Genomic DNA, 25004 nt, shown 5'->3' on the forward strand with positions numbered 1-25004 from the left:
TTACCGGGGTTATCTCTACTCCCCTTCTTGAACAAAGGGACCACATTTGCTATCCTCCAGTCCTCTGGCACTATTCCTGTAGCCAATGATGACCTAAAAATCAAAGCCAAAGGCTCAGCAATCTCTTCTCTGGCTTCCCAGAGAATCCTAGGATAAATCCCATCAGGCCCCGGGGACTTATCTATTTTCACCTTGTCCAGAATTGCCAACACTTCTTCCCTACGCACCTCAATGCCATCTATTCTAATAGCCTGGGTCTCGGCATTCTCCTCCACAATATTATCTTTTTCCTGAGTGAATACTGACGAAAAGTATTCATTTAGTATCTCGCTTATCTCCTCAGCCTCCACACACAACTTCCCACCACTGTCCTTGACTGGCCCTACTCTTACCCTAGTCATTCTTTATTCCTGACATACCTATAGAAAGCTTTTGGGTTTTCCTTGATCCTACCTGCCAAAGACTTCTCATGTCCCCTCCTTGCTCGTCTTAGCTCTCTCTTTAGATCCTTCCTCGCTTCCCTGTAACTATCACGCGCCCCAACTGAGACTTCACGCCTCATCTTCACATAGGTCTCCTTTTTCCTCTTAACAAGAGATTCCACTTCTTTGGTAAACCACGGTTCCCTCGCTCTACCCTTTCCTCCCTGTCTGACTGGTACGTACTGATCAAGAACACGCAATAGCTGTTCCTTGAACAAGCTCCACATATCCAGTGTGCCCAATCCTTGCAGCCTACTTTTCCAACCTACACATCCTAAGTCATGTCTAATGGCATCATAATTGCCCTTCCCCCAGCTATAACTCTTGCCCTGCGGGGTATACTTATCCCTTTCCATCACTAATGTAAAGGTCACCGAATTGTGGTCACTGTCTCCAAAGTGTTCACCTACCTCCAGATCTAACACCTGGCCGGGTTCATTACCCAAAACCAAATCCAAAGTGGTCTCACCTCTTGTTGGCCTGTCAACATATTGTGTCAGAAAACCCTCCTGCACACATTGTACAAAGAACGACCCATCCAATGTACTCGAACTATATCTTTGCCAGTCAATATTAGGAAAGTTAAAGTCTCCCATAACAACTACCCTGTTACTTTCGCTCTTTTCCAGAATCATCTTCGCCATCCTTTCCTCTACATCTCTAGAACTATTAGGTGGCCTATAGAAAACTCCCAGCAGTGTGACCTCCCCTTTCCTGTTTCTAACCTCAGCCCATACTACCTCGGAAGAAGAGTCCCCATCTTGCATCCTTTCTGCCACCGTAATACTGTCCTTGACTAGCAGCGCCACACCTCCCCCTCTTTTGCCCCCTTCTCTGACCTTACTAAAGCACCTAAACCCCGGAACCTGCAACAACCATTCCTGTCCCTGCTCTATCCATGTCTCTGAAATGGCCACAACATCGAAGTCCCAGGTACCAACCCATGCTGCCAGTTCCCCTACCTTATTTCGTATACTCCTGGCATTGAAATAGACACACTTCAAACCACCGACCTGCACACTGCCGCCCTCCTGCGAAGTCAAATCTGTGCTCCTGACCTCTCTACTCTCAATCTCTCGCACCCCAAAACTACAATCCAGGTTCCCATGCCCCTGCTGAATTAGTTTAAACCCCCCCAAAGAGTACTAACAAATCTCCCCCCCAGGATATTGGTGCCCCTCAGGTACAGATGTAGACCATCCTGTCTATAGAGGTCCCACCTTCCCCAGAAAGAGCCCCAGTTATCCAGAAATTTGAATCCCTCCCGCCTGCACCATCCCTGTAGCCACGTGTTTAATTGCTCTCTCTCCCTATTCCTTGTCTCACTATCACGTGGCACGGGCAACAACCCAGAGATAACAGCTCTGTTTGTTCTCGCTCTGAGCTTCCATCCTAGCTCCCTAAAGGCCTGCCTGACATCCTTGTCCCCTTTCCTACCTATGTCGTTAGTGCCAATGTGGACTACGACTTGGGGCTGCTCCCCCTCCCCCTTAAGGACCCGAAAAACACGATCCGAGACATCACTTACCCTTGCACCTGGGAGGCAACATACCAAACGTGAGTCTCTCTCGCTCCCACAAAATCTCCTATCTGTGCCCCTGACTATTGAGTCCCGGTCCATGCCTCTCATCACCTTGTTCACCTCTATCAAGTCACCTCTCTGCCTTCTTCGCTCCAGTGAGAAAAGCCCTAGCTCCCTCAACCTTTATTCATAAGACATGCCCTCCAGTCCAGGCAGCATCCTGGTAAATCTCCGCTGCACCCTCTCCAATGAAAATGAAATGAAAATCGCTTATTGTCACGAGTAGGCTTCAATGAAGTTACTGTGAAAAGCCCCTAGTCGCCACATTCCGGCGCCTGTCCGGGGAGGCTGGTACGGGAATCGAACCGTACTGCTGGTCTGCTTTAAAAGCCAGCGATTTAGCTCAGTGAGCTAAACCAGCCCCTGATGCATCCACATCCTTCCTATAATGAGGCGACCAGAACTGGACACAATATTCCAAGTGTGGTCTAACTAGGGTTTTATAAAGCTGCAGCAAAACCTCACTGCTCTTAAACGCAATCTCCTCGTTAATGAAAGCCAACACAACATATGCCTTCTTAACTACCCTATCAACCTAGGTGGCTGAGGGATCTATGTACGTGGACCCCAAGATCCCTCTATTCCTCCACACTTCCAAGAATCCTGCCTTTAACCATGTATTCAGCATTCAAATTCAACCTTCCAAAATGAATAACTTCACATTTATCAAGGTTGAACTCCACCTGCCACTTCTTAGCCCAGCTCTGCATCCTGTCAATGTCCTGTTGTAACCTGTAACAACCCTCGACACTATCTACAACTCCCCCAACCTTTGTGTCATCGGCAAACTTACTAACCCACCCTTCCACTTCCTCATCCAAATTATTTATAAAACCACAAAGAGCAGAGGCCCCAGAACAGATCCCTGCGGGACACCACTGGTCACCGACCTCCAGGCGGAATACTTTCCATCCACTACCACTTGCTGTCTTCTTTCGGCCAGCCAATTCTGTATCCAGACAGCCAAATTTCCCTGTATCCCATGCCCCCTAACTTTCTGAATGAGCCTACCATGGGGAACCTTATCAAATGCCTTACTGATATCCATATACATCAATCCACTGCCCGACCTTCATCAATGTGCCTTGTCATATCCTCAAAGAATTCAATGAGGCTTGTGAGGCATGACCTGCCCCTCACAAAGCCATGTTGACTATCTTTAATCAAACTATGTTTTTCTAAATAATCATAAATCCTATCTCTCAGAATCCTTTCCAGTATTTTACTCGCCACAGACGTGAGACTGACTGGTCTATAATTCCCAGGGATTTTCCTACTCCCTTTCTTGAACAGGGGAACAACATTCGCCTCCCTCCAATCATCCGGTACTACTCCAGTGGAGAGTGAGGATGCAAAGATCATCGCCAGCGGCACATCAATCTCCTCCCTCCCTTCCCGTAGTAACCTTGGGTATATCCCGTCAGGCCCAGGGGACTTATCTATCCTGATGCTTTTCAAAATTTCCAGCACATCCTCGTTCTTAATATCAACCTGTTCGAGTCTATTAACCTGGTTCACTCTCATGGGCAACAAGGTCCCTCTCTCTAGTTTAGGGCCTCCCCCATCTCCTCAGACTCTCGGCACAAGTTCCCTCCACTATTCCTGATTGGCCCTACTCACTCTGATCATCCTCTTATTTCTCACGTAAGTGTAGAATGCCTTGGGGCCTTCCCGCCAGGGCTTTTTCATGCCCCCTTCTAGCTCTCCTCAGTCCATTTTTGAGTTCCTTCCTGGCTACCTTGTAACCCTGGAGAGCCGAGTCAGATCCTTGCTTACGTCAGCTTCCTTCTTCTCGATGGGCCGAATGGTCTCCTTCTGCACTGTAGGGATTCTCTGATTCTATGATCTGCCTGTCTAGTTTCCCAGAATGTGTAGAAACTCTGCACCAGACATTAACACAGTGGATCCAGTTAACTTCATTGAGATTGTGATCCCATCACAGATTGGGATCTGGATGGATTGTTGCTGGTAAATGTGCTGCACTGAAATGCTGCAGTGGAATTCCCATCATAATGTCACTTGATGATATGACTGCAACATACACACGGGTAAATATTGAATTTCAACATTAGAATTCCCATGGGAAGTGCCAACATTATAGATTCCAGTGTAAAGTGAAAGTGCACAGCGTTCGATAGATCCAAACTCCTGCTGCTGACCAGAAAGATATTGGGGGCAGTTGTGCACATTCTGGTGGCCACAATGTGGGCTGAGTGTGTGCACCTGATCCTGATGCCTTTCCAGTCGGTGGCAGGAATTACACAGTCGATATTGTCAGGTGATATTAATAATAATAATCTTTATTGTCGCAACTAGGCTCACATTAACACTGCAATGAAGTTACTGTGAAAAGCCCCTAGTCACCACACTCCGGCGCCTGTTCGGGTACACAGAGGGAGAATTCAGAATGTCCAATTCACCTAACAGCCCGTCTTTCGGGACTTGTGGGAGGAAACCGGAGCACCCGGAGGAAACCCACGCAGACACGGGGAGAACGTGCAGACTCCACACAGACAGTGACCCAAGCCGGGAATCGAACCTGGGACCCTGGCGATGTGAAGAAATAGTGCTAACCACTGTGCTACTATGCTGCCCAGCGGAAGGACAGTTAATGTGTTCACTTAAATTCTACCCTCGAGTGTCTTAGACATGGATATTAAATTGTCAAAAATAAATGATACTGCTTCCTACGTGTAGTGGAATAGGGGGCGGCTTTATGATGCAGAAAATATTAGAAATACTCAGCAGGTCTGGCAGCATCTGTGGAGAGAGAGAAACGGAGTTAATGTTTCAGGTCTGTGACCTTTCATCAGAACTGTTGTAAGCAGCAGTTGAATAAATTGTTGGTTATATTTCGAACAGGATGCTGGCTGATTTCAAAGGACTGACTTTCTGTCTTTCAGACCACTCGCCGCCTATAACAGCCTAACGGACAAACACTTGACCGGATATTTCAACAATACCAGGATCCGGAGACACCTCCAGCGAGCAGGATTGGTCGGTACCCTGTCTGTTTACTGATTAATTCATGATCCTTGCAGCTCTGAATTGCCCCAGATTATTGAAACTGAGGATGGAGAAATCATTAGGTGGAAAACGATCCAGGTCATTGTCGCTCGCCGTCTACCATCCTGATGGTCACATGGTCCAATGGTCAAGTAGTTATTGACCAATCACAGTGATGAATCTCTATCAGTGAATCTGTATCTTCCCCAGAGCTCAGCTGAGGAAAGCCCCGCTCCCCTCACCACCCATCATGTCTCCAGTTACTGAGACACGAGCCCAAAATGTTGTTGGATGAAATGAGTTTGAAGCCGCCGCCTTCCAGTTCCCATTGACCCTCTGCCCACAGGACACACATTCCCCTGAATTGGTATGCTCGTTCGAGGAATGCAGGATGGTTGTGTAGAATATAAAAATGGCAACGCGGGTCAGTCCTGAGAGTGAGGGAAGGAAAATGTTGCCCTTGATGCTGATGTTGGGTGTGCGAGTTCCCCAAGGCTTACCCTGCCAAGCTTGCTGAGCAATGGAGAATTCAGGAGATACTTCTTTAACCAGAGAATGGGGAGAATGTGGAACTCGCTCCCACGGGGAGTGGGAAGAATGTGGAACTTGCTCACACAGGGAGTGGGGAGAATGTGGAACTCACTCCCACAGGGAGTGGGGAGAATGTGGAACTCACTCCCACAGGGAGTGGGGAGAATGCGGGACTCACTCCCACAGGGAGTGGGGAGAATGTGGGACTCACTCCCACAGGGAGTGGGGAGAATGTGGAACTCGCTCCCACAGGGAGTGGGGAGAATAGAACTCGTTCCCACAGGGAGTGGGGAGAATGTGGGAGTCGCTCCCACAGGGAGTGGGGAGAATGTGGAACTCGCTCCCACAGGGAGTGGGGAGAATGTGGAACTCGCTCCCACAGGGAGTGGGGAGAATGTGGAACTCGCTCCCACAGGGAGTGGGGAGAATGTGGGACTCACTCCCACAGGGAGTGGGGGGAATGTGGAACTCGCTCCCACAGGGAGTTGGGAGAATGTGGAACTCGCTCCCACAGGGAATGGGGAGAATGTGGAACCCGCTCCCACAGGGAGTGGGGAGCATATGGGAGTCGCTCCCACAGGGAGTGGGGAGAATGTGGAACCTGCTTCTACAGGGAGTGGGGAGAATGTGGAACCCGCTCCCACAGGGAGTGGGGAGAATGTGGGAGTCGCTCCCACAGGGAGTGGGGAGAATAGAACTCGTTCCCACAGGGAGTGGGGAGAATGTGGAACCCGCTCCCACAGGGAGTGGGGAGAATGTGGGATTCGCTCCCACAGGGAGTGGGGAGAATGTGTGACATGCTCCCACAGGGAGTGGGGAGAATGTAGGACACGCTCCCACAGGGAGTGGGGAGAATGTGGGATTCGCTCCCACATGGAGTGGTCGAGGTGAATAGTGTAGATATGTTGAAGCGGAAAGCTGGATAATACATGAGGGAGAGAGGAATAGAAGGAAATGCTGATAGTGAGGTGGGAGGAAGCTTGTGGGAGCAGCAAAAAACAGTGTAGAGCAGATTAACTCACTGTTTTTGATTTGTAAGCATTATGTAAATTGTAATAGATTTAAAATTACCATTCCAGAACTCCACTTTGATCACATAAACGGCTTTAAAATCTTCGATTGGAATCAAACAGTTCTATTTTTGATGTTGCCTGACACGATTTTTAAATAATGCTTTCTTGTCCAGGTCACAAGGAATGGAAGGATAGTGTCGGAGAAAGAATATCGCCTCAACATTGTTCGTAAAGACCACCAGAAGTATGTGCGGGAGAGCTTGGCCCAGGCCATATTCCACAAGGTCCTCGATATGGAGGTACAATTTCAGCACACTGCTCGCTGAGGCCCAGTACTTAGCGACTAGACTGTTGGTAGTGTTTGGTATACCATCCCCTTCACCCAGTATTCCGTGTGGTCGTTGACAGACATTGGCTTCCAGTCCAACAGAGCTTTATTTTAAACATTTTGATGCTTGTGGTGAAGTTCCTTCATAGCCTTCCTCCTTCTTATCGCTATGCTCTTATCCAGCCCTGCTATTCTCCAAAGTATCTGCACTCCTCCAATTCTCACCTCTACATGTCCTAATTTTAATCGCTCCACCATTGACAGTTGTACCAGGATAATCATCTGCTACATTGTGTCCTAGAACCAGCAGGTTATATTAGATTTAATAAGGAGTAATGGTCTAGATTTAGTTAACAGCTAAACGGCACATTAATGTTTAATAATAATAATCGCTTATTGTCAAAAATAGGCTTACATTAACACTTCAATGAAGTTACTGTGAAAAGCCCCTAGTCGCCACATTCCGGCGCCTGTTTGGGGAGGCCGGTATGGGAATTGAACCCGCGCTGCTGGCCATGGTCTGCATTTTAAGCCAGCTGTTTAGCCTACTGTGCCAAACCAGCCCCAAAGTTTATCTGGGCGGCATGGTAGCACAGTGGTTAGCACTGTTGCTTCACAGTGCCAGGGTCTCGGGTTCGATTCCCGGCTGGGTCACTGTCTGTGTGGAGTCTGCACGTTCTCCCCGTGTCTGCGTGGGTTTCCTCCGGGTGCTCCGGTTTCCTCCCACAAGTCCCGAAAGATGTGCTGTTAGGTGAATTGGACATTCTGAATTCTCCCTCTGTGTACCCGAACAGGCGTCGGAATGTGGCGACTAGGGGCTTTTCACAGTAACTTCATTGCAGTGTCAATGTAAGCCGACTTGGGACAATAAAGATTATTATTATCTGACAGCAATCATAATGTGATTGAGTTTTCAGTGCTGCATTTTAAAGGGAGAGATGGGAATCATGAAGTTCCTGGATTTAGGTAAGGCTGACTTCAATGGGATGAGACAAATAATCCACAGTAAACTGAGTGAATCTGTTAATTATAAAACAACAGAAAATGAATTTATTGTGCTACAGAATCAATTCATACCCCCAAGGGGCAAATGCTTTAGTTGCTGAAAAATATGGACATGCAGATGAAAGAGATAAAGAACAATATAAAAGTAAAAGAGATAATACATCAAATACAAAACATTGAATAGGTTTTGGTAAGTGGAAAACGTACAAAGAACAGCAAAGGGTGCTCAAAGGAAGGTCCTTGTCTGCTGATTTCACTCCGAGTTCCTTTTCTGAATCAGTGTTTTAGCTGAGATAATGGGCTCCCGAAGCAGACAGCAAGAGCTACAAAAAGACAGTGTGCTAAGAAACTGGCAAAATAAACTTTCTGTCTACAACTCCCGCTGCCTCAGGAAAGCAGACAGCATTATCAGAGACCCCTCCCACCCAGGCATTGCCCTCTTCCAGACCATTCCATCAGACAGAAGATACAGAAATAGAACCTGTTCATAGAATTTACAGTGCAGAAGGAGGCCATTTGGCCCATCGAGTCTGCACCGGTTCTTGGAAAGAGCACCCTTCCCAACCGCACACCTCCACCCTTTCCCGATAACCCAGTAACCCCATCCAATACTGAGGGCAATTTTGGACACTAAGGGCAATTTAGCATCGCCAATCCACCTAACCTACACATCTTTGGACTGTGGGAGGAAACCGGAGCACCCGGAGGAACCATGGGGAGAACTCCGCACAGGCAGTGACCCAAGCCGCAAATCGAACCTGGGACCCTGGAGCTGTGAAGCAATTGTGCTAATCACTATGCTACCATGCTGCCCAAAGAAGTCTGAAGACCCGCACATCCAGACATAGGAATAGCTTCTTCCCCACAGCTACTGGACTCCTCAACGACTCTCTCTCGGACTGATCTATTCCCTGTAAGAACACTATTCACGATGTCCTATGCTGCTCTTGCTCATGTATTTGCTTTGTTTGGCCCCTTGTTCCGCACTGTAACCAATCACTGTTTGTCGATAAAGTGAATGGTAGAGTATTGACAGTCAGAGAGGTCTAGGTGTACAGATCCACAGGTCACTGAAAGGGGCAACACAGATGGAGAAGGTAGTCAAGAAGGCATACGGCATGCTTGCCTTCATTGGCCGGGGCATTGAGTATAAAAATTGGCAAGTCATGTTGCAGCTGTATAGAACCATAGTTAGGCCACACTTGGAGTATAGTGTTCAATTCTGGTCGCCGCAGTACCAGAAGGATGTGGAGGCTTTAGAGAGGGTGCAGAAGAGATTTACGAGGATGTTGCCTGGTATGGAGGGCATTAGCTACGAGGAGAGATTGAATAAACTCGGTTTGCTCTCACTGGAATGAAGGAGGTTGAGGAGCGGCCTGATAGAGGTCTACAAAATTATGAGGGGCATAGACAGAGTGGATAGTCAGAGGCTTTTTCCCAGGGTAGAGGGGTCAATTATTAGGGGGCATAGGTTTAAGGTACGAGGGGCAAGGTTTAGAGGAGATGTACGAGGCAAGTTTTTTTACACAGAGGGTAGTGGGTGTCTGGAACTCGCTGCTGGAGGAGGTGGTGGAAGCAGGGACGATAGTGACATTTAAGGGGCATCTTGACAAATACATGAATAGGATGGGAATAGAGGGATACGGACCCTGGAAGTGTAGAAGATTTTAGTTTAGACGGACAGCATGGTCGGCGCAAGCTTGGAGGGCCGAAGGGCCTGTTCCTGTGCTGTACTTTTCTTTGTTCTTTGAAGTACCATTTATCAATGTACTCTGTCGATTATTCTTTTTTTGTCTACTATGTACGTACTGTGTACGTTACCTTGGCCGCAGAAAAATACTTTTCACTGTACTTCGGTACATGTGGCAAATCAAATCAAAGGGATATCTTCGGAAAGAAAGGATCAGAAGCAAAATGGGCCCCTTTAAGGCTGATAATGGCAAGATTATCATGGAAAATAAAGAAATGGTAGTCAAGTTGAATATTTACTCAGTATTTTCAGTGGAAGAAGAGGTCAGCAAGCCAGATATCCAAAGGACACAATTATTAACTCAGGACAGGGGCTGACCACATTTTATGCAAACAAAGTAATGAAGAAAATGATGGCACTGCGCGACAAATCCCCAGAGCCAGACGATTCTCCGTGCCGGGGATTTAGGAATGGAGACGAAAAAACTGCAGATGTCCCAATTCGTTCTCGATTCAGGAACTGTTCTTTAAGCTTGGAAGATTCAATTTGTCATTTCAGTATTTAAGAAAGGCGAAAGAGAGACCATAACATTATAAATCAGTAACCCCAACCTCTGTGGTCAGGAAATTACTAGCGTCTATGATAATTAAGGGTAGAATAACTGATGAGATGTTTAGCTAATCAGAGAGCTGGCATGGATTTGTAAAGTAAGTCATTAAATACAGTCACCACAGTACCAGATGACCATAGGCTGCTTTCCCCTTTGAGGAGGAGAGCTGATTGGTGGGGCTTTAACCTGAGGATCACCACACCTCGGGCAAGGAGCAAGGTTGAGAAGGCAGGGCCTTCATGAATAACCTCAGCCGGTACGGGAATTGAACCCATGCTGCTGGCCACCCTCTGCGTCACAAACAAGCTGTCCATCCCTAGGAGCTAACCTATGGATAAAAGCAAATTACTGCGGATGCTGGAATCTGAAACCAAAAGAGAAAATGCTGGAAAATCTCCGCCGATCTGGCCGCATCTGGAAGGAGAGAAAAGAGCTAACGTTTCGAGTCCAGATGACCCTTTGTCAAAGCTTTGGTGGGAGGAAACCGGAGCACCCGGAGGAAACCCACGCAGTCACGGGGAGAAAGTGCAAACTCCACACAGACAAGTCACCCAAGACCAGAATTGAACCTGGGAGCCTGGAGCTGTGAAGCAACAGTGCTAACCACTGTGCCACCTGTAACTTTTTTTAGCATTTGAAATGACATTTATTAGCTTTTGTGGGCAGGAAAATGAATATTTTACATGGGCTTGAAAACAAAGGCAGAAACAAAAACCTTTGGCAACGGATTTCATGCATATTACATGATGCATTACTCCATTACTGTAAGCATTGAAAGGAAGTATTTACAGAACTGAAACCCTCTATTTCAAGAATAGCACCGTTTTGAGCAAGGATATGAATTAACCTTAATAAATATGTGCAATAAAGTTCCTTTTATATTGCTGGAATAGTTATTAACAGGCACTCGTGGAACTAAAACTTACAATTCACAATACATAATACATTTAAAGACTTGTTAACTTGATCAAAAGGAAAAAATTACTCAAAAGGAACAAGGAATGAAACTTGTAAAGAAAAGCAGCCAAGACAAATTTAGGATTTTTTGTATTCAATTTGTTCACCTTTTATATCATCAGAAATCAGCTAATGAATGTAAGTGACTGTGGATGTTTGAATGTCCATCAATCCGAATGAAGGGATGATATTCCTTTCCAGTGCATTGCATGCGCCGGTGGCAGAGCCTGTATTAATATAGAACTAGCTCTCCTGCTCAAAGGCTTCAAACTTCAAAAGAATGGCAGAGCAGGCTCGAAGGGCTGAATGGACTCCTCCTGCTTCTATTTTCTATCTTTCAATGTTACACACAGGTCACTTCTGAAAAATTCAATCAAGTTGGTCAGACATGACCTCCCCTGCACAAAACCATGCTGACTGTTCTTGATTAATCCCCGCCTCTCAAAATGCAGATTAATTCTGTCCTTCAGAATTGCTTCCAATAGTTTCCCCATGACTGAGGTTATATTGACTGGCCCCACAAAGGTCCTGTGTTGGAGCCTCAACTAATAATGGATTTATTAACGATTGAAATGATGGAATAGAAAGCCACATATCCAAACCTTCCAATGACACAAAGATCGGCGATATTATCAGCAGTAAATTTGCAGATGATACGAAGATTGGTGGAGTTGTGGATAGTGAGGAGGGCTGTTGTCGGCTTCAAAGAGACATAGATAGAATGCAGAGCTGGGCTGAGAAGTGGCAGATGGAGTTTAACCCTGACAAGTGTGAGGTTGTCCATTTTGGAAGGACAAATCTGAATGCGGAATACAGGGTTAATGGTAGGGTTCTTGGCAATGTGGAGGAGCAGAGAGATCTTGGGGTCTATGTTCATAGTTCTTTGAAAGTTGCCACTCAAGTGGATAGAGCTGTGAAGAAGGCCTATGGTGTGCTAGCGTTCATTAGCAGAGGGATTGAATTTAAGAGCCGTGAGGTGATGATGCAGCTGTACAAAACCTTGGTCAGGCCACATTTGGAGTACTGTGTGCAGTTCTGGTCACCTCATTTTAGGAAGGATGTGGAAGCTTTGGAAAAGGTGCAAAGGAGATTTACCAGGATGTTGCCTGGAATGGAGAGTAGGTCATACGAGGAAAGGTTGAGGGTGCTAGGCCTTTTCTCATTAGAACGGAGAAGGATGAGGGGCGACTTGATAGAGGTTTATAAGATGATCAGGGGAATAAATAGAGTAGACAGTCAGAGACTTTTTCCCCGGGTGGAACACACCATTACAAGGGGACATAAATTTAAGATAAATGGTGGAAGATATAGAGGGGATGTCAGAGGTAGGTTCTTTACCCAGAGAGTAGTGGGGGCATGGAATGCACTGCCTGTGGTAGTAGTTGAGTCGGAAAAGTTAGGGACCTTCAAGCGGCTATTGGATAGGTACTTGGATTAGGGTAGAATAATGGAGTGTAGGTTAACTTCTTAAGGGCAGCACGGTAGCATTGTGGATAGCACAATTGCTTCACAGCTCCAGGGTCCCAAGTTCGATTTCGACTTGGGTCACTGTCTGTGTGGAGTCTGCACATCCTCCCCGTGACTGCGTGGGGTTCCTCCGGGTGCTCCGGTTTCCTCCCACAGTCCAAAGATGTGCAGGTTGGGTGGATTGGCCATGAAAAATTGTCCAAAATTCTATGATTAACCTAGGACAAAAGTTCGGCACGGCATCGTGGGCCGAAGGGCCTCTTCTGTGCTGTATTTCTCTATCTCTATCTCAGTGTGGATAGAAGAATAATTACAAAGGTATTGACAGATCCAGTAAATGGGCAAAGCTGTGGCAAATGGATTTCAATGTAGACAAGCGTCAGGTCATCCAGATTGGCTGTAAACAGGTTTAACATGGGACTTTCTAAATGGTGAAAAACTAGAGGCAGCAGCGTTCCAAAGATTCTCTTGGATCCAGGTAAACAGCATTAAAATGTCATCAGCACATCAGAAAATAATCAGAAAAGGCGAATGGAATATTGGCCTCTCTACCTCGAGGACTAGAATACAAGGGAGTGGAGGACATGCGTCAGCTATACAAAGCGCTGGTTAGACCACACCTCGAGAGAAGCACTGGGCACCAAACCTCAGGAAAGGTATCTTGGCTCAACAGCAAATTAGATTTACCAGAATGATAACTGATTCCAGGGCTAGTATTTTCCAGCCCCCTCAGGATTGTGGGATCTCCAGTCTGGCCAATGTGAATGGAGATTTCAAATGTGCCGGCTGCAGCGAGGGATGTGGGGTGCTGGAACATTCCAGTCAAAGTGTTAAATTGCAGGAGAGATGCACAAATTTGAGCTGTATTTTCTTGAATTTAGGTGGAGAGCTCGATCCTCCACCTCAAGATTTTATCATTATTGATCTTATCCCGCTGTGTGTTAAACATGAAGGCAACCGACCGTTGGTCAGTGAGGGGAGTGAATCTCCTGCCGGCCAGGTAATGCCTCCAATGTCGCACAGCTTCTACGATGGCTTGGGCCTCCTTTTCGACAGAGGAGTGCCGAATTTCGGAGGCATGGAGGGTGCGGGAAAAAAATGCCACGGGTCTGCCTGCCTGCCTGGTTGAGGGTGGTGGCCAGAGCGACGTCTGATGCATCACTCTCGACTTGGAATGGTAACGTCTCGTCGACCGTGTGCATCGCGGCCGTGCGATGTCGGCCTTGACACGGTTGAAGGCCTGGTGAGCCTCGGCCGTCAGGGGAAAAACGGTGGATTGAATGAGTAGGCGGGCCTTGTCGCATAGTTTGGGGCCCACTTGGCGAAGTACGAGAAGAACCCTAGGCATCGTTTGAGGGCCTTGGGGCAGTGGGGGAGGGGGAGTTCCATGAGGGGGTGCACGCGATCGGGGTCGGGCCCTAGAACTCCGTTCTGGACCACATAACCGAGGATGGCTAATCAGTCCGTACTGAACACACACTTCTTGTTGCAGGTTAGGTTAAGGAGTTTGGCGGTGTGGAGGAATTTGGAAAGGTTTGCGTCGTGGTCCTGCTGGTTGTGGCCGCAGATTGTGACGGTGTCCAGGTACGGGAAAGTGGCCCGCAATCCGTACCAGTCAACGATTCGGTCCATCTCCTGTTGGAAGACCGAGACCCCGTTAGTGACCCGTTCGTGACGCCGAAGGGAACTGTAAGGAAATGGTGAAGGCGACCGTCCGCTTCAAATGCGGTGTGCTGGCAGTCCACCTTGCGAATGGGGAGCTGGTGGCAGGCAGATTTCAGGTCTACTGTTGAGAAGACCCGGTACTGTGCAATCTGATTGACAATTTCAGATATGCAAGGGAGGGGGTACGCGTCGAGCTGCGTGTACCGATTGATGGTCTGACTGTAGTCAATGACCACCCAATTTTACCACTACCACTTGGGCTCTCCAGGGGCTGTTGCTGGCCTCGATAATACCTTCCCGCAGCAGCCGCTGGACCTCAGACATCATGAAGGTCCTGTCCTGACCACTGTACCGTCTGCTCCTGGTGGCGACAGGTTTGCAATCCGGGGTGAGGTTCGCAAACAGGGAAGGTGGATCGACCTTGAGGGTTGCGAGGCCGCACACAGTAAGGGGTGATAGGGGCCGGCCAAATTTGAAGGTTAGGCTCTGGAGGTTGCACTGGAAGTCCAGGCCGAGTAGCAAGGCAGCACAGAGGTTGGGGAGGACGTAGAGGTGGAAGCCGCTGAACTCTACGCCCTGGATGGTGAGGGTTGCAGTGTAGTACCCCTGGATCACCACGGAGTGGGATGCGGAGGCCAGGGAGATTCTCTGGTTGGTGGGGTGGACCGTGATGGAGCAGCACCTTACTGTATTGGGGTGGATGAAGCTCTCAGTGCTCCCGGAGTCCAGAAGGCAGGAAACCTTGTGCCCGTCGATCTTCACCGTCGTCGACACGGTCGCGAGGTTGTGCGGCCATGTCTGGTCGATTGTAACGGAGGCCAGGCGTGGTTGGTTGGCAGCGGTTGCAGGCGATGGGCGGCCCGATGAGGTGTCCGATAAGCAGGGATCCTCAGGTGGGGAAGATGGCGGCGCCCATGGGCTGCACGTGTCCTGAGGTGGGCAAGATGGCGAGCGAGTAAGATGGCGGCGTCCACGGGCCGCACGTGTTGTGAGGGGAGCAAGGTGGCGGTGCCCCCGGGTAGCACATGGGGGGTGCCGGGGCAACAGCGGCAACCGAGCGGGCCTAGCAGAGTGCGCTCCGTGCCGGGCAGCGTTGTTTGGGGTGTTTTGACTGTACGCAGAAGCACTTGGGTCCCCCGGGCTTGTGTGGTTGTCACGTGGCGCAGGCCTGGGGTTGGCTGGGGGTGGTCGCTGACGGGGTGCACGGTAGGGTGTTTGCTGGTGGGGTCCAGGAGGTGTGGGCCGAGTGGTCGGGGGTATACGCTTGAATATTGCGTGAGGTGACCGTGAGTGAGAGCGCTAGTTTCCTGGTCGCCGCGAGGTCGAGGGTAGCCCCTTCTAAGAGTCGCTGGCGGATGTAGGCTGACTCTATGCCTGTAATGTACACGTCTCTAAGTAGCAGGTCAGAATGTTCAGCAGCCAAAACGGCCTGGCAATCGCAGTCTCTCACTAGGAGTTGTAGGGCACGCCAGAAATCCTCCACAGACTCACCGGGGAGTTGATGCCGTGTGGAGAGGAGGTGCCTGGCGTAGATCTTGTTGGTCTGATGCGTGTAGTTCTCCTTCAGTAGCGCCATGGCCTCAGCGTAGGTCGGTGTGTCCCGGATGAGGGGGAAGATATCCGAGTTCAGCCGCGTGCAGAGGATTTGGAGCTTTTGTGCCTCTGGTTCAGTCGCAGATCCGATGTGTCCCTCGAAGCAGGCTAGCCAATGTGCGAAGGCTGACTTGATGTTGTCTGCTTGAGGGTGCAGCTGGAGGCGATCCGGCTTGATGCGGAGATCCATCATTGTAAAATCTCTGCGTAATACATTGATGCACTATCAATTACGACGAGACGAGAGTAGAGAGTAATCGAGGCTTTATTACGCAGAGATGTGTAGCCTCCCACAGCTGCTGCCGAAATGGCTGCAGCTCGGTGGGCACACACATTTATACTCTGCCTACTGGGCGGAGCCAGCAGGCACGGATTTACCCCCGTACCTGTAGTACAGGAGCCTTACCGTAATTCCCTCGTATGCAGTACATAATACAACAGTGGTGACTACCACATAGATGCTGCTGTCTGTCTCTGGGCCCTCCTCTCTACCGTTCTTGTAGATGCTGGTGTCTGTCTCTGTGTCCTCCTCGCTCCTGCTGTTGTAGATGCTGGTGTCTGTCTCTGTGTCTCTCCCTCTCCCGCTCTGTTGGATGTTGCTGTCATAGAACATAGAACATTGCAGCGCAGTACAGGCCCTTCGGCCCTCGATGTTGCGCCGTTCTGTGAAACCACTCTAAAGCCCATCCACACTACTACCTTATCATCCACATGTTTATCCAATTACCATTTAAATACCCTTAATATTGGTGAGTCCACTACTGTTGCAGGTAGGTTATTCCACGTCCTTACTACTCTCTGAGTAAAGAACCTACCTCTGACATCTGTCCTATATCTATTTCCCCTTAATTTAAAGCTATGCCTCCTCGTGCTAGCCATCACCATCCGAGAAAAAAGGCTCTCACTGTCCACCCTATCTAAAGCTCTGATCATCTTGTATGCCTCAATTAAGTCACCTCTTAACCTTCTTCTCTCTAACGAAAACAGCCTCAAGTCCTTCAGCCTTTCCTCATAAGATCTTCCCTCCATACCAGGCAACATCCTGATAAATCTCCTCTGCACCCTTTCCAATGCTTCCACATCCTTCCTATAATGCAGCGACCAGATCTGCACGCAATACTCCAAATGCGGCCGTACCAGAGTTTTATACAGCTGCAAGATGACCTCATGGCTCCGAAACTCAATCCCTCTACCAATAAAAGCTAACACACCGTACAGCTTCTTAACAACCCTATCAACCTGGGTGGCAACTTTCAGGGATCTATGTACAAGGACACCAAGATCTCTCTGCTCATCTACACTACCAAGAATCTTACCATTCGCCCAGTACTCTGCCTTCCTGTTATTCCTTCCAAAATGAATCACCTCACACTATTCTGCATTAAACTCCATTTGCCACCTGTCAGCCCAGCTCTGCAGCTTATCTATGTCCCTCTGTAACTTGTAACATCCTTCTGCACTGTCCACAACTCCACCGACTTTAGTGTCATCTGCAAATTTACTCACCCATCCTTCTACGCCCTCCTCCAGGTCATTTATAAAAATGACAAACAGTAGTGGTGCCAAAACAGATCCTTGTGGTACACCACTAATAACTGAACTCCAGGCTGAACATTTCCCATCAACCACCACCCTTTGTCTTCTTCCAGCTAGCCAATTTCTGATCCAAACTGCTAAATCACCCTGAATCCCATGCCTCTGTATTTTCTGCAATAGCCTACCATGGGGAACCTTATCAAACACTTTACTGAAATCCATATACACCACATCAACTGCTTTACCCTCATCCACCTGTTTGGTCATCTTCTCAAAGAACTCAATAAGGGTTGTGAGGCACGACCTACCCTTCACAAAACCGTGTTGACTAACCCTAATCAAATTATTCCTTTCTAGATGATTATAAATCCTATCTCTTATAAACCTTTCTAAGACTTTGCCCACAACAGAAGTAAGGCTCACTGGTCTATAGTTACCAGGGTTGTCTCGACTCCCCTTCTTGAACAAGGGGACAACATTTGCTATCCTCCAGTCTTCTGGCCCTATTCCTGTAGACAATGACGACATAAAGATCAAAGCCAAAGGCTCAGCAATCTCCTCCCTCGCTTCCCAGAGAATCCTAGGATAAATCCCATCCGGCCCAGGGGACTTATCTATTTTCACACTTTCCAGAATTGCTAACACCACTTTATGAACCTCAAGCCCCTCTAGTCTAGTAGCCTGTATCTCAGTATTCTCCTCGACAACATTGTCTTTTTCCTGCGTGAATACTGACAAAAAATATTCATTTTGTACCTCTCCTATCTCCTCGGACTCCACGCATAACTTCCCACTACTGTTCTTGACAGGCCCTACTCTTACCCGAGCCATTCTTTTATTCCTGTCATACGTATTGAAAGCTTTAGGTTATCCTTGATCCTACCTACCAAAGACTTCTCATGTCCCCTCCTGGCTCCTTTTAGCTCTCTCTTTAGATCCTTCCTAGCTAACTTGTAACTCTCGAGTGCCCTAACTGAACCATCATGTCTCATCTTTACATTCGCCTCCTCTCAGTCTCTGGGTCCTCCTCTCTCCCATTCTTATAGATGCTGTTTTTTCTCCCCGTCTCCCTCTCTCCCCCTCTCGCACATCATTGCTGTAGTGCAGTGACCCGACCTGTACACAATACGTGAACCGTAGTCTAATTAATGTTTATATAGTTTTAACATAATCTCCCTGTGCCAGTGCTGTGGTTTTTCAGATGCCAAGTTAAAACCCATCTGTCCCCTGTGGTCAATACTCTGATTTCATGACACTATATTGAAGTAGAGTACGGGAGTTCTCCCTGGGTGTCCTTAACCCTCAATTCAATGCATAAAACCAGATTATCTGCGTGTTATCTCCTTGCTGTTAGTGTGACTTTCTGCACGATGTGGCTGCCGCAGTTCTGAAATTCCAGCAGTGATTGGCTTGAAAGTGACTTCATTGTCTGTAAAAGACTTCGGCACATCCGAACCTGTGAACATATCAGTTATTTCTTTTAGCGAAATGCAACTTTTATCTTTGGTGTTTGACGGCTGAGAAAGCCGAGTGGGGAAAATAGTTCTGCCACAGTTCCTAACAAGTTTCAATCTCGTCTACTACCCCCAGCGTCACCACCAGCTCGAAATCAAGAAGAGGTTGGAAGATTTTGCCAGGAGAGAACGTGTACAAAGGATCAAGGTTCCACTTTCTTCTCACACTACTTTGTAATTTATAAAGATTGTTTTCTGGAAACACTTTTCTCCTTATTTACTCCTCATTGATGGTATTGATTTAGGATCACACACTGCAGTCAATAACGTCCATTGCTGCCCATTCCACCCCTCTCCCTGGCAATGCCCATTCCACCCCCCTCCCTGGCAATGCCCATTCCACCCCTCTCCCTGGCAATGCCCATTCCACCCCCCTCTCCCTGGCAATGCCCATTCCACCCCCCTCCCTGGCAATGCCCATTCCACCCCTCTCCCTGGCAATGCCCATTCCACCCCTCTCCCCGGCAATGCCCATTCCACCCCCCTCCCTGACAATGCCCATTCCACCCCTCTCCCTGGCAATGCCCATTCCACCCCCCTCCCTGGCAATGCCCATTCCACCCCCCTCCCCGGCAATGCCCATTCCACCCCCCTCCCTGACAATGCCCATTCCACCCCTCTCCCTGGCAATGCCCATTCCACCCCTCTCCCCGGCAATGCCCATTCCACCCCCCTCCCTGACAATGCCCATTCCACCCCTCTCCCCGGCAATGCCCATTCCACCCCCCTCCCCGACAACGCCCATTCCACCCCCCTCCCCGACAATGCCCATTCCACCCCCCTCCCCGACAACGCCCATTCCACCCCCCTCCCCGACAATGCCCATTCCACCCCCCTCCCCGGCAATGCCTATTCCACCCCCCTCCCCGACAATGCCCATTCCACCCCCCTCCCCGACAATGCCTATTCCACCCCTCTCCCCGGCAATGCCCATTCCACCCCCCTCCCTGACAATGCCCATTCCACCCCTCTCCCCGGCAATGCCCATTCCACCCCCCTCCCTGGCAACTTTCTGAGGCGGAACCAAATTGTTCACAACCTTGATGCCGTGTTTTCGATCCCGCGATAAACTCTCAGCCACGAGGTGGCAGTGACAGCAGAGTGGTTAGCACTGCTGCCTCTCCGTCTCAGGGACCCGGATTCAATTCTGGCCTCTGGTCACTGTGCGGAACCTGCACATTCTCCCCGTGTCTGCGTGGCTTTCCTCCGGGTGCTCCGGTTTCCACCCACAGTCCAAAGGCGTGCAGGGTAGGTGGATTGGCCATGATCAATTATCTCTTAGTGTCCAGAAATGTGCAGGGTGGGTGGGGTTATGGGGATAGGGCGGGGAAGTGGGTCCTGCGTGGGGTGCTCTTCCAGAGGGTCGCTGCAGTCTCGATGGGCCGAATGGTCTCCTGCGTTGCAGGGAATCATCCTGAACTGTACAACATGATCGTACCATCACTTAGTCAGTCTACTTCCATCCTTGTAGCATAGCCACTCTCTGCCCTGCGTCAGCTCATCTCCTGATCAAACCCTCAACTTTGTTTTATTACTTATTGAGTCGACTGTTCCAACATACTACAGACTACCTCGTCCCCTTCGCTCCCCGCTCCCCCTGCTCCCGCTCCCGCTGCTCCCTGCTCCCCCTGCTCCCTGCTCCCCCTGCTCCCTGCTCCCCCCGCTCCCCCTGCTCCCCGCTCCCCCTGCTCCCCCTGCTCCCCCTGCTCCCCCTGCTCCCCCGCTCCCCCTGTTCCCCCTGCTCCCCCTGCTCCCCCTGCTCCCCGCTCCCCCGCTCCCCCTGCTCCCCCTGCTCCCCGCTCCCCCTGCTCCCCCTGCTCCCCCTGCTCCCCCTGCTCCCCCTGCTCCCCCTGCTCCCGCTCCCCCCCGCTCCCCCCGCTCCCCCTGCTCCCCTGCTCCCCCTGCTCCCCTGCTCCCCCCGCTCCCCCTGCTCCCCCTTCTCCCCGCTCCCTCCCTGCTCCCCGCTCCTCCCTGCTCCCCGCTCCTCCCTGCTCCCCCTGCTCCCCCGCTCCCCCTGCTCCCTGCTCCCGCTCCCCCTGCACCCCGCTCCCCCTGCTCCCCCCCCCCGCTCCCCCTGCTCCCCTGCTCCCCGCTCCCCCTCTCCCCGCTCCTGCTCCCCCTCCCCCTGCTCCCCTGCCCCCCGCTCCCCCTCTCGCGCTCCCCCTCTCCCCCTCCCCGCTCCGCCCTTCCCCCACTCCCCCTGCTCCCCCTTCTCCCCCCCGCTCCCCTTCCCCGCTCCCCCTGCTCCCCGCTCCCCGCTCCCCTGCTCCCCCTGCTCCCCGCTCCCCCTGCTCCCCTCCCCCCTGCTCCCCCTGCTCCCCGCTCCCCCTGCTCCCCCTCCCCTTCTCCCCGCTCCCCTTGCTCCCCACTCCCCCTGCTCCCCCTTCTCCCCGCTCCCCCTTCTCCCCGCTCCCCCTTCTCCCCGCTCCCCCTGCTCCCCCCCCCCTGCTCCCCGCTCCCCCTGCACCCCGCTCCCCCTGCTCCCCGCTCCCCCTGCTCCCCGCTCCCCCTGCTCCCCGCTCCCCCTGCTCCCCGCTCCCCTGCTCCCCGCTCCCCCTGCTCCCCGCTCCCCCTGCTCCCCGCTCCCCCTGCTCCCCGCTCCCCCTGCTCCCCGCTCCCCCTGCTCCCCGCTCCCCCTGCTCCCCGCTCCCCCTGCTCCCCGCTCCCCCTGCTCCCCGCTCCCCCTGCTCCCCGCTCCCCCTGCTCCCCGCTCCCCCTGCTCCCCGCTCCCCCTGCTCCCCGCTCCCCCTGCTCCCCGCTCCCCCTGCTCCCCCTGCTCCCCGCTCCCCCTGCTCCCCGCTCCCCTCTCCCCCTGCTCCCCGCTCCCCCTGCTCCCCGCTCCTCCCTGCTCCCCGCTCCCCCTGCTCCCCGCTCCCCCTGCTCCCTGCTCCCCGCTCCCCCTGCTCCCCCTGCTCCCCGCTCCCCCTGCTCCCCGCTCCCCCTGCTCCCCGCTCCCCCCGCTCCCCGCTCCCCGCTACCCCTGCTCCCCGCTCCCCCTGCTCCCCGCTCCCCGCTCCCCTGCTCCCCGCTCCCCCTGCTCCCCGCTCCCCCTGCTCCCCCCGCTCCCCCTGCACCCCGCTCCCCCTGCTCCCCGCTCCCCCTGCTCCGCTCCCCTGCTCCCCCTGCTCCCCGCTCCCCCTGCTCCCCGCTCCCCCGCTCCCCCCCTCCCCGCTCCCCCCTCCCCGCTCCCCCCTGCTCCCCCTCCCCCTGCTCCCCGCTCCCCCTGCTCCCCGCTCCCCCTGCTCCCCCCCGCTCCCCTGCTCCCCGCTCCCCTGCTCCCCTGCTCCCCGCTCCCCCCCTGCCCCCGCTCCCCCTGCTCCCGCTCCCCCTGTCCCCGCTCCCCGCTCCCCCTGCTCCCCGCTCCCCCTGCTCCTCGCTCCCCCTGCTCCCTGCTCCCCCTGCTCCCCGCTCCCCCTGCCCCCTGCTCCCCCTTCTCCCCCTCCCCCCCTCCCGCTCCCGTCCCCCCTGCTCCCGCTCCCCCTGCTCCCCCTCCCCCTGCTCCCCGCTCCCCTGGCTCCCCCTGCTCCCCGCTCCCCCTGCTCCCGCTCCCCTCTCCCCGTGCTCCCGCTCCTCCCTTCTCCCGCTCCCCCTGCTCCCCGCTCCCCCTGCTCCCTGCTCCCCCCGCTCCCCCTGCTCCCCCTGCTCCCCGCTCCCCTGCTCCCCGCTCCCCCTGCTCCCCCTCCCCCCCGCTCCCCGCTCCCCCTACCCTGCTCCCCGCTCCCCCTGCTCCCCGCTCCCCGCTCCCCCTGCTCCCCGCTCCCCCTGCTCCCGCTCCCCCCCTGCTCCCCCGCTCCCCGCTCCCCCTGCACCCGCTCCCGCCCCCTGCTCCCTGCTCCCCCCCCCGCGCCCTGCTCCCCCTGCTCCCCGCTCCCCCCGCTCCCCGCTCCCCCCGCTCCCCGCTCCCCCCCCGCTCCCCCGCTCCGCTCCCCCGCTCCCGCTCTCCCCGCTCCCCCTGCTCCCCGCTCCCCCTGCTCCCCGCTCCCCCTGCTCCCCGCTCCCCCTGCTCCCCGCTCCCCCTGCTCCCCGCTCCCCTGCTCCCCGCTCCCCCTGCTTCCCGCTCCCCCTGCTCCCCGCTCCCCCTGCTCCCTCTCCCCCTGCTCCCCGCTCCCCACTGCTCCCCCTCCCCCCTGCTCCCCCGCTCCGCTCCCCCTGCTCCCCGCTCCCCCTGCTCCCCGCTCCCCTGCTCCCCGATCCCCCTGCTCCCCGCTCCCCCTGCTCCCCGCTCCCCCTGCTCCCCGCTCCCCCTGCTCCCCGCTCCCCCTGCTCCCCGCTCCCCTGCTCCCCGCTCCCCCCCTGCTTCCCCGTTCCCCCCTGCTCCCCTCCCCTGCTTCCCCTGCTCCCCCTGCTCCCCCTGCTCCCCGCTCCCCTGCTCCCCGCTCCCCCTGCTCCCCGCTCCCCTGCTCCCCCGCTCCCCCTGCTCCCCGCTCCCCCTGCTCCCCGCTCCCCCTGCTCCCCGCTCCCCCTGCTCCCCCCGCTCCCCCTGCTCCCCCGCTCCCCCTGCTCCCCGCTCCCCCTGCTCCCTGCTCCCCGCTCCCCCCTGCTCCCCGCTCCCCCTGCTCCCCGCTCCCCCTGCTCCCTGCTCCCCCCCCCGCTCCCCCTGCTCCCCGCTCCCCCTGCTCCCCCCCGCTCCCCCTGCTCCCCGCTCCCCCTGCTCCCCGCTCCCCCTCCCCCCCTCCCCCGCTCCCCCCGCTCCCCCCTGCTCCCCGCTCCCCCTGCTCCCCGCTCCCCCTGCTCCCCCGCTCCCCCTGCTCCCCGCTCCCCCCTGCTCCTGCTCCCCGCTCCCCTGCTCCCCGCTCCCCCCTCCCCCCGCTCCCCCTGCTCCCCGCTCCCCCCCCGCTCCCCCGCTCCCCCCCGCTCCCCCCCGCTCCCCCTGCTCCCCCGCTCCCCTGCTCCCCTCCTCCCCCCTGCTCCCCGCTCCCCCCGTCCCCTCTCCCCCTGCTCCCCCGCCCCCTGCTCCCTCCCCGTCCCCTGCTCCCCGTTCCCCCTGCTCCCCGTTCCCCCTGCTCCCCGCTCCCCTGCTCCCCGCTCCCCGCTCCCCCCTGCTCCCCGCTCCCCTGCTCCCCGCTCCCCCTGCTCCCCTGCTCCCGCTCCCCCTACTCCCCGCTCCCCCTGCTCCCCGCTCCCCCTGCTCCCCGCTCCCCCTGCTCCCCGCTCCCCCTGCTCCCCAGCTGGCTCCAGGTTAAGACCATACACACAGAAGCAGAAATAGGCCATTCGGCCCATCGAGTCTGCTCTGCCATTCAATCATGGCTGATATTTTCTCATCCCCATTCTCCTGTCTTCTCCCCATAACCCCTGATCCCCTTAAACAATGGCTTGATTTTAACTTTCTCGCCCTTGTTTTGATATCCCTCCATGTAGTCGCCCATCCCTATCTCGGTATTCTCTCTCTCCATCCTTAAAGCCCTCTGATATCTGCAAAGCCTTTGATTTCTCTCACCCCACAATTGGCGGCTGTGCCATTAGTTGCCTGGGCACCTCAGCGCTGAAATCACCTCCCTCCACCTCTTCCTCGCTCTACTTTGGTTCTCCCTGAGGGAACTCCTTAAAACCAACCTCGTTAACCAAGCTTTTGATCATGTGTCGTAATGTCTCCTATAGAACATAGAACATTGCAGCGCAGTATGGGCCCTTCGGCCCCCGATGTGGCTTGGTGCAAAATGGCCGGAGAATGGTGGGGACCCGATCCGTGCATGCGCATGGCTGTAAAGCATGGCGTTGGCCATGCCCGAACCCTCACCCGCCAACCGAGACCCCCCGCCCCCCCCCCCCCCCCCCGGCCGCAAGCCCGCCCCCCAGCCAGCGGTACAGATCCCGGCCGAGTGTGGCATCGCTGGACACTGTCCGCAGCCAGCACGCCGGGTTCCCGATCGCTTGGGACCACACGTGGCCCACTCCGTCGGAAACCCGGCCCATTGGGAGCAGAGCATTGTGGGTTGGCCAGCAGAGCATGGAGGACCAGCGTCAAACCGGCATCGGAATCTATTCTCTGCCCGATCACCGATCACGGTTTCGGTGTCGGCTA

General features: G+C 53.6%; 1 protein-coding gene across 1 annotated transcript in view; it reads left to right on the plus strand.

Moving 5' to 3' along the window:
* erich3 (glutamate-rich 3) overlaps nucleotides 1-25004 on the plus strand; it is a 123231-nt gene that overhangs the window by 12324 nt on the left and 85903 nt on the right. The window contains exons 2-4 of the mRNA XM_038793412.1: nucleotides 4968-5061; nucleotides 6788-6913; nucleotides 19056-19127. Coding sequence (XP_038649340.1) covers nucleotides 4968-5061; nucleotides 6788-6913; nucleotides 19056-19127 — 292 coding nt within the window. The remainder of the gene's footprint in view (nucleotides 1-4967; nucleotides 5062-6787; nucleotides 6914-19055; nucleotides 19128-25004) is intronic.

The sequence above is a fragment of the Scyliorhinus canicula genome, chromosome 4 (genome assembly GCF_902713615.1).
Source record: "Scyliorhinus canicula chromosome 4, sScyCan1.1, whole genome shotgun sequence".
Lineage (NCBI taxonomy): Eukaryota > Metazoa > Chordata > Chondrichthyes > Carcharhiniformes > Scyliorhinidae > Scyliorhinus > Scyliorhinus canicula.